The 10,176-nt window shown below is 45.8% G+C and overlaps 1 protein-coding gene across 2 annotated transcripts; it reads left to right on the top strand.

The window, feature by feature from the left end:
* Window positions 1-615: 615 nt before the first annotated feature.
* Window positions 616-9,545, top strand: LOC115539713 (uncharacterized). Of its 2 annotated transcripts, XM_030350482.1 has the most exons (8): window positions 616-999; window positions 1,653-1,773; window positions 2,431-2,536; window positions 3,126-3,213; window positions 3,360-3,490; window positions 3,623-3,818; window positions 3,918-3,967; window positions 7,424-9,087. In XM_030350482.1, exons 1-8 carry the CDS (start codon window positions 903-905, stop codon window positions 8,864-8,866), a joined length of 2,232 nt encoding a protein of 743 aa, XP_030206342.1. In that variant the 5' UTR covers window positions 616-902; the 3' UTR covers window positions 8,867-9,087. The 2 variants fall into 2 exon arrangements, with proteins under 2 accessions (XP_030206342.1, XP_030206344.1); XM_030350484.1 differs by lacking the exons at window positions 3,918-3,967; window positions 7,424-9,087 and adding an exon at window positions 9,407-9,545 and having other exon boundaries at window positions 621-999.
* The last annotated feature ends 631 nt before the right edge of the window (window positions 9,546-10,176 follow it).

The raw sequence follows: 10,176 nt of genomic DNA, 5'->3' as shown, positions 1-10,176 counted from the left end.
ACAATTGTCTCCTTTTGCTTCCTTCTAAAAATGTGACATCATTACATCATTCAGAATATCACAATGACACCTTTTAAAATAATATGGGTGTGAAAAGTTCTAATAATCTACACTGGAACAGACGTAGAAATAACTTCTGGAAAAAGGAACTATTCAGCACGGTACTCGGGTATAAGAAGTACTTGGATATGACTGAGGCTTGTGCTTTCAGATATAGACGTTGTGGTATAACTTGAGCTGTGCTGTCTCCTGGCTACAGTTAAAAATACTGTAGGAAACAATCTCTCCTTTTGTCCTCTGTTATTCAGGTGGAGAAAATAATCAAAGATTCAAGTCTATCTCGGTACCTCAACTCCACAGCTGTGTTCGCTTTCGGGTATTGGAAGCGATGTTTCATGATGTATCGAAAGAAAGAATTATAAAGGACTGAAATTAAACTGGCTGCGCTTCATTGGCGGTTCCACTTCCCCTCTTTAACTTCCCCTCAATCCTTGGTCTAACAGCATCTTTCACATTGGAGAGCAGATTTATAGCAGTCAGGGGGGAGCGGGGAATTACATTTGATAAATCATCAGAAATTTTCTGCAGACTCATTTCCATGAGCGAGGACGTCTTCCGCCAATAAATGCGATACGTCGGCACTCTGTGATGAGCTGCATCGGATCTGATTCATCATCTGTTCAATTCAAGGGGTTAAATAACAGGAAGGCGGTTGTGGTGGTGAAACCAGCAGACATTGCTCCTCTAACGGGTATATCTTTGTTCTCCATCGTCTAGGATGAGGAATTCGTCCGGGGAGATATCATAGGAGGTATTTGAACGGCAGTGCTACCGAGCCACGCAGCCTTCTGCTTGGGCCACTGAGGACCTACCTTGGTGAAGACTCCCAGAGGGCCAGAGACATGGGGAAATGGGGATGGCGAGTGGACGCCTCCCGTTGGTCTCTTCAACTGCTGCTGCTCCTGGCCTCGTCACTGACTCTGGCCACCGACCTTCCCGGTGAGTGATTCATCCTGCGCTCAACAAGTAAACACGGCCCCTTCGTTTCTGTTGAGGGACTGTGATGGGGATATGAACAGACACTGTTTTTGAGTTGTAGGTTCTGTTTTTTGAAAGAAACTAGGATACTGTGCATTTTTATCGTCCTCCCCCGATAACTCTTTGATCGTAATACAGTTATTAATGATCCATTCTAACTAGAAGGTTAAATACATAGTTAAACAAGTGCTTAAAGACAATGGTTTTAAGAGGGGCTATTTATGAACCACAAAATATGCATGCACGTTGTCCTTTAAAACAGGACAACAATATTCATAGACAAAGTGCCTGTAAGGGATTAAAATCAACATCTTGTAGACCGAATATTTGAAACAGGAAAACCATATTGTTAGACAAATGGTCTGTAAGGGATTAAAATCAACACCTTGTAGACCGGCCGGCCACACTAGAAATCCTCTTATGAAAGGCTACTGCTCGCAAACATTTTCTCGTAGAATATATCTGTAACTAAACAGAACTCACGGCATAATCCCAACCAGCTTCAGGTTCTGGATTCAGCTCAGGTTCGGTGCGTCTCTGGATAAGCGTTTAATCAAAACAGCCCCAGCGTCCCGGGAAAGCTGTAAAATCACCTTTCTGTCTCCATCCCCCAGGTCTCAAATGTCTGTGTGACTTCAACACTGCCATCTCCTGTGATTGGAACAGCTCGGCCCAGTCTCCTCCCATCACGGCTGCCACCTCATGCAAGCTCAAAACCGAAAAGATACGCCCCCGGTATTCACACAAGTCCCCTCTGGATCATTAGTTTCCACCATTATGATGATATGTTGTTTAACCGTATGAAGGTGTAAAAAACCTGCAGTGTCCTGAGTCTCTCCCATCGGGACGGAGAGTTGAGCGTAATTTATAGTTGCGATGCACTGTTTGCGAAGTGACAGGCAGTCACACACAATCATGGCATTTATATCGGGACTTGGCTATGGACTGCAACTCTATGCTTGCGGACCTTCAAAACTTCAGAAGTGCGTGACACATAACAAATCACTGTGCAATCGATGCGCCAGGGCAGTGATTGCGTCTTTTTCACATCAGCTCATGCCGTTAATGTACGGCCCGTATACATTAGGTTTTACAAGTCCAAGGTACAGTATGTAGAATAAATCTGACCGACAATAGTGAATTGCTACTTCAGTGTAATAGCCACTATGTACAAACAAAACAGACCACACTAGAATAACATTGAGTAGAATAGTATGGCATAGAAAAGAACATAGAACCTAGAACTAGAATATCATAGAAACAAACAGCACTTGAACTGACATAGCTAGAATAACAAAGGCCATAGCTAAAAAAAAAAAAAGAACAGGATTAGAATAGAACAACAGAAATTACTATAATGAAACTCTGAAACTAATGCTGCTTTCATTACAGTGGTGGACCAACTAACTATAAATCGGAATGTGATATGAGGCCCCGGGACCCTGCTCACCCAGCCTTACGAGCATGCCTCCTGGTCTTACCACCAAAATTGAGCCAGGTAACCCTAACTCTCTTTTCCCCCAACCTACCCCTCAAGGTCACCCTAACCCTCTTCCCCCTACCCCTACCCCTCAAGGTAACCCAACCCTCTTCCCCTAACCCTACACATCAAGGTAACCCTAACCCTCTTCCCCCTACCCCTACCCCTCAAGGTAACCCAACCCTCTTCCCCTAACCCTACCCCTCAAGGTAACACTAACCCTTTTCCCCCTACCCCTCAAGTTAACTCTAACCCTCTTCCCCTAACCCTACACATCAAGGTAACACTAACCCTCTTTCCCCTAACCTAACCATCAGGTAACCCTAACCCTCTTCCCCCTACCCCTACCCCTCAAGGTAACCCTCACCCCTCTTACCCTAACCCTACACATCAAGGTAACACTAACCCTCTTTCCGCTAACCCTACCCATCAAGATAACACAAACCCCCCCCCATCCCCTAACCAAGGTATCCGAACCATAATCAGCCAATTACCCCTAACTTGGTAGGCCAGGTAACCCTAATACGCAAACCCTGACCCCAAGCAAAACTCTGACCCTCAAGGGCTCAAGAATAAGTGTTCTCCTTGTTGACTTTTTTCCCCTCAGGGGTTTAGACACATCGATAAGTGGAAAATTGTTCTGGACTGTGAGTCTGTGAACCTGGCCTCCATCATCTACAGGCCAGCAGACTACAGTAAGTACTAAGCATTACCTAACCCTTTATTCCCTTTACTGCTCATAGCCCAGGGCCAACTTTAACACTGAAAACGCCTTTTTCTTGTGTGTGTGTGTGTGTGTGTGTGTGTGTGTGTGTGTGTGTGTGTGTGTGTGTGTGTGTAGCAAAGCTGAAGAGACCCAGCACGCCTGAGGTCAACCTGACCGCCGTCTCATTCTCTGAGGTCCCTAGATTAGAATGGATTGACCGGCGTGACATCCAACTGCAGTGGATAAAAGTGGGTCAACCATGGGGGGTAGGTGTGTGTGTGTTTGGTACACAATTTACCTCAACTCAAAGCAACAGCACGCAATACAACTCATTGCAACACGTCCTCAATAGGTCCATCACGTGCATTATGAAACTCTTCTTGTCGTTTTTTTATTAGGCTCAGAACATTACGATGGAAACCAGGTGCGATCCCCTGTGCCAGATGGAGTTAACCGGGCTGGAGAAGGGAGAGCAGTACCAGGCGCGCAGCCGAGTCCGTCCTAGCCAGGACCTGTACAAATCAGAGTGGAGCGACTGGAGCCCTGTGTTGCAGTGGGTCTCTGCCGTCGGGACGGAAGTATCATCAACGACAGGTGAATGAAGAGCCGCCACAGGCCTTCTTCCAGATTGTACGTTGTGTTTACTTATAGGAGGAACCAGATGTGACTGCATGCTATCCAATACCACCACAGATCACAGCATCCTCTCCCAATGTCTCTGTTGGAAAGAAAAATGCCGAAAGGTAAAGGCAGGAAGAAGGCAGAGGAGGAGGAAGAGGATAGCAATCTGAACCAATGGAACAAGATTTTTTTGAAGTGGAGGTTAAGGTGCGGCCACACCAGACGCGTATCTCGCGTAATTTTTACGCGAGATACGCGCGTAAAATGTTGCTTGACCATTTTGTGTCAAAAATTGTCACATACGCGCAATACGCGCATACGTCACTCGCCTAGATGAGTCCATGTCCATGCAAGTGAACGGAGCGTTCCCTCTTCGTCATAACTATCAAACCAAACATCCTTCACATTCACCGAGCGAACATTAAGAAAGTAAAATGCACATTTCTCGCTAAAAATGTTTCCATAAACGCATTTAATGGCGTAACTATGAAACTATTTCCACCCAGAATAAAGAAAGTTGTCGGCCGTGGCTGTGTGTGTGTGTGTGTGTGTGTGTGTGTGTCTTGCCCCAGGATGAGGCTCCCCACGGTAAAGGCTCCAACACTTGGGTGTGTGTGTTTGTGTGTGTGTGTGTTGCCCCAGGATAAGCTGCGCTGGAGTCCGAGGTAGGAAACCCAAACGCCGCCGTGTTTGGGTGATAGAGTTTAGATCGGGTTAGATTAAATAATCTCGGATATAAATAACAATAATCTGGTTAAATAACTTCACATGGTGTGTCTGGTGTGTTTCCAGCATTCGTAGTGTTGATCAGCAGATATATAGTCCGCCAAGACGTTGAGGTTGCTTAGTAACCAGAGACTCTGTCCATGCAAGTGAACGGAGCGTTCCCTCTTCGTCATAACTATCAAACCAAACATCCTTCACATTCACCGAGCGAACATTATGAAAGTAAAATGCACATTTCTCGCTAGAAATGTTTCCATAAAAGCATTTAATGGCGTAACTATGTTACTATTTCCACACAGAATAAAGAAAGATGTCGGCCGTATGCTTCTGTCCAAGCTCACTACTCTGCCAGTGACGTCGGGTCAAGCTCAACGCTGATTGGGCAACGCGGCTAATCGTCATGCGTATCATGCGTATTGAGCGTAATGCTACGGCCACACCAAACGCGTTGCTCGCGTTAGGGGCGTTGAAAATCGGCATTTTTGCATAGGGAACCATTGGTTTAGGCGCGGTACACGCGTTGAAGCGTTGAAGCGTTGCGTTGGGGGCGTTAGGCGCGGCAGTTGCACGTAATTACGCACGTAAACGCAGCAACGCGCCCATCGCACCAACGCCCGGAGTTCAGAAAATTGAACTTTCAACGCTCCAACGCGTGACGCTTAGCCGTGGTAGCCAATCAGCGTGGAGCTTGACCCGACGTCACTGGCAGAGAGTAGTGAGCTTGCACAGAAGCATACGGCCGACATCTTCCTTTTTTCTGGGTGGAAATAGTAACATAGTTACGCCATTAAATGCGTTTATGGAAACATTTCTAGCGAGAAATGTGCATTTTACTTTCATAATGTTCGCTCGGTGAATGTGAAGGATGTTTGGTTTGATAGTTATGACGAAGAGGGAACGCTCCGTTCACTTGCATGGACAGAGTCTCTGGTTGCTAAGCAACCTCAACGTCTTGGCGGACTGCTTCTCTGCTGATCAACACTACGAATGCTGGAAACACACCAGACACACCATGTGAAGTTATTTAACCCGATTATTGTTATTTATATCCGAGATTATTTAATCTAACCCGATCTAAACTCTATCACCCAAACACGGCGGCGTTTGGGTTTCCTACCTCGGACTCCAGCGCAGCCACTGCCGACATTTTTCTTTATTCTGGGTGGAAATAGTTACATAGTTACGCCATTAAATGCGTTTATGGAAGCATTTTTAGCGAGAAATGTGCATTTTACTTTCATAATGTTCGCTCAGTGAATGTGAAGGATGTTTGGTTTGATAGTTATGACGAAGAGGGAACGCTCCGTTCACTTGCATGGACATGGACTCATCTAGCTGCGTTGACGCGTTGGAAGCGTTGAACCACCACACACTGGTCAAGCGTCAGGTTAGGCGCGGTACTCGCGTTGTCCAACGCGAGTAACGCGGTTGGTGTGGCCGCACCTTAAAAAGTTCAATTTTTTGAACTCTTGAAATGTACGCGATATACGCGCGTATAGCGTGTATTGCGCGTAAATATACGCGCCACATACGCGCTATACGCGCGTAAAATGTTGCTTATACGCGTATTATGGTGCGGCCACACCAGACGCGTATCTCGCGTAATTTTTACGCGAGATACGCGCGTAAAATGTTGCTTGACCATTTTGTGTCAAAAATGCTCACATACGCGCAATACGCGCCATACGCGCATACGTCACTCGCCTAGATGAGTCCATGTCCATGCAAGTGAACGGAGCGTTCCCTCTTCGTCATAACTATCAAACCAAACATCCTTCACATTCACCGAGCGAACATTACGAAATTAAAATGCACATTTCTCGCTAAAAATGTTTCCATAAACGCATTTAATGGCGTAACTATGTTACTATTTCCACCCAGAATAAAGAAAGTTGTCGGCCGTGGCTGCGCTGGAGTCCGAGGTAGGAAACCCCAACGCCGCCGTGTTTGGGTGATAGAGTTTAGATCGGGTTAGATTAAATAATCTCGGATATAAATAACAATAATCGGGTTAAATAACTTCACATGGTGTGTCTGGTGTGTTTCCCAGCAGAGAAATAGTCCGCCAAGACGTTGAGGTTGCTTAGTAACCAGAGACTCTGTCCATGCAAGTGAACGGAGCGTTCCCTCTTCGTCATAACTATCAAACCAAACATCCTTCACATTCACCGAGTGAACATTATGAAAGTAAAATGCACATTTCTCGCTAGAAATGTTTCCATAAAAGCATTTAATGGCGTAACTATGTTACTATTTCCACACAGAATAAAGAAAGATGTCGGCCGTATGCTTCTGTCCAAGCTCACTACTCTCTGCCAGTGACGTCGGGTCAAGCTCAACGCTGATTGGGCAATGCGTGTCTCGTCAGACGCGTATCTCGCGTACTTCGCGTAAAAAGTTCAATTTTTGGAACTCTTGAAATGTACGCGATATACGCGAGTATAGCGCGTATAGCGCGTATTGCGCGTAAATATACGCGCCACATACGCGCTATACGCGCGTAAAATGTTGCTTAATACGCGTAATACGCGCGTAAACCAATAGTTCCCTATGGAAAAAATGGCGATTTCATACGCGAAGTACGCGAGATACGCGTCTGGTGTGGCCGCACCTTTAAGCGTGAAACGCGTAATACGCGCGTAAACCAATGGTTCCCTATGGAAAAAATGGCGATTTTATACGCGAAGTACGCGAGATACGCGTCTGGTGTGGCCGCACCTTTAGAGAGATTGATCTTTATTCAGTTAGCGAGACTCTGTAACAAAAAGAGAGATGAATTGGAAAAGACAACTGCTCTGAAAAAAATTAGAGAGCAAATCAAACTGCTTGCCGACGAAATTCGTTTGTTCAAGGATGAAGCGACTCGGAACAAAGAGCAGAGGATGTTCACAGACCTACACACGACGCTAGTCGGAGAAGGACTGATAGCGGCCCGCCCCCTCGACTCAGGGCCCCCAAGGGGGGGTGACCAAGGCAACGGAGGAGGACCCTTGGGAGTCTATGGTCGCATGTACCCCACACTGCCATCGTGTGGCCCAGATGGGGAATACATCTTCCCGATGCAGCCATCGTCGCCATCTGGTGGTTTACAGGAGTCAAGACACAGTGTTCTCTCAGACGTCAACAGCTTTATAGGCGAGTACCCGGTCATCTGCAGTACCCCCCACGTGCCACGGAAGGGAAATCCATCTGCCCCACCTGACTATGCTAATCATGATGCGATCCAGATCCCACAACAATTTCTACATCCGAACCCCCCAATACAACAACCCCCCGAGGTGAGGCCTGGAACAGTGACTAAGAATGAATCACGCATTGGAGGATTTGATGACAACAAACAACCACACTGCAGTGCGATGGGAGGCGCAGCAACACCACACATGACGACCAAAGATGAGAAAGACGAAATAGTTAACCTCAGGCCCTTGAAGAAGATAGAAAGCGCCGAGGGACGCACAATCCTCTATGAACCCTCCAGCCCGAAGGACATCGAAAAATGGAGTACGGAAATCGACCACCCAAGGAGAGCAGGCCTACAGCCATGGATGAAATTGAAACAACTGATGCTTCTGTACGAACTCCACCCCTACGATGGCTTTGCTATATTGTTCAAACACCTGAGCGGCACTGAGCGCACCCAGATTCGATACGATGTGGAAGATGCCATAGGAGAAGACGGAATGAGACCAGAGAAGGGATGGGAGGCCATAAAGGCGTGGATCCAAAAGCACTCCAAGGCACAGGTCAACTGGACAACAATCACTCGTTGTATGCAGAAGGAAGACGAGGGTCTGGACCAGTTCAATAAGCGCTTCTTCGAATGTTATTTGCTGTACTCAGGCCAAACTGAATATGATATGGACAACATCGACCAGTCACAGGACTTGCCTTTGAAGACCATGTATCTCCAGCAGGTACTGCCGGAGATCCGAAGGGGAGTAAAGACAAGGTTTCCCGGCTGGGACAACCAAAGCAGCACAATGGCAGAGATCAAGGAATTCGGAGAAAAGGTGGATCGAGATGAAGAAGTCAGGATTAGATTCCTGGCTGACGAGAAGAAGGAAATAGCCAGGGAACGAGAAAGATTCCCCCAGTCCAACAGGGACAGCGGACGATTCCCCCAGCCAGTCAGACAGAAAGAACCTCGACCATGCCACAACTGTGGACAAATTGGACACTGGATAAGAGAATGTAAAGCCCCTCGAAAGATGTACCGTGACCGCTCCAACGAGAGAGTAGGGGAAGAAAATCGCTCAGACAAAATGAGGGAACTATTGAAGAAGTTACAGGCGTAGAGTGCTGAAGAACTCAGCCGCATATGCGATTCAGTGTCGGAAACCAACAATAACACCAACTTGGAATGACACTCGTTAGATTTGGCACGCAAACTAACTGATACGGGGTGAAGAGTAGGGAGTGTTTGAGTGTTTGTTATTTTCATTCCTTTATTTTCACGAGAGGTTAGTCTTCGAAAGATGCTAGGACTTTTGTCACTGCCTATCTAAGTTCATGTTGGTTCCTTCTTGACACAACTGCTCAGCTTTAGAACATTTTGTTTGTTTTGTTTTATTTTTGAACAAAGGTTCAATCATTCATTCATTCACACAAGGTTTATTGAGAACTATGATGACTGATTACTGATTACTGATATAACCATTTTCGAATCAAGCGATTTATTTTTGTATGATCATTTTTTTCATTGTTTATCGAATCATTAAGACAATTACAAACCATAGTTGATTATTATTAATGTTGGAGGCTGTGACAATGCCTCCCCCATGACTGATACTGCACTTTTTCTTTGTTTCATGTTTCATCGTACCTGGGAGATCCAGGAGACACGGACACTTGTTGAGTCCTTGGGAGGAGTCCTTGAACTGAACTGTGTCTGTGTTTGTCCTGACGCCCTACTACAAACTTTCATCCTCATCCCCCATCACACCTGCGGTGGCCATCAACTGGAAAATAACTCTGTTGCAACTGCTACTCAAAACCAACTGAGTCATGCAGTATTGTCTGTGATGTTGTTCTGCCAAGCAGAGGGAGGTGTCTCGACAGTTGACTTTCTTTGATTCTTTAAAAATGTTTTAATCATGAGTAACCTAATGAGTTTGTTATTTTCTTTATTATAGTGGCCTACACCTGGTTTACTTGTGTATGATTTGAATTTACTTGTCTATTGCCTTTTATGCTTTCTTTCATTGATTTAGTTAATTATTAATGGGTCACCAGAAAATACACTGAATTCTCTTTTTGTGGGTGATCTTTAAACTATGTTTAGTATGATCAAGAGGGAGGAATGTAGAATGTTGGTGTATTTTAGTGTCTCTCTGTTGTTCACATTTCTAGTCTAGGAACAGGCAAGGGCCTCTCATACTGATACAAGGTGTTCTGCCATTGTTATGTCTCAACAAGGTTGAACCGACTGGGTCCTCCGGGACATAGCCAGGGCCAAATTCCTTATCAAGGCTGAGAGTGCGTCTGTTCACGTGTTATTCATCTATCCCCTTTTTGTATAATACTCGCCCCAACCCTTTGGTTCGACGAGTAGAGGGTTTCGACAGCCAAGGAACAAGTCATCGACCACCGGGTCCACTATAGATTA

Source organism: Gadus morhua, chromosome 3 (assembly GCF_902167405.1).
Source record: "Gadus morhua chromosome 3, gadMor3.0, whole genome shotgun sequence".
Taxonomy (NCBI): Eukaryota; Metazoa; Chordata; class Actinopteri; order Gadiformes; family Gadidae; genus Gadus; species Gadus morhua.
This window is presented reverse-complemented; position numbering and strand designations above follow the sequence as displayed.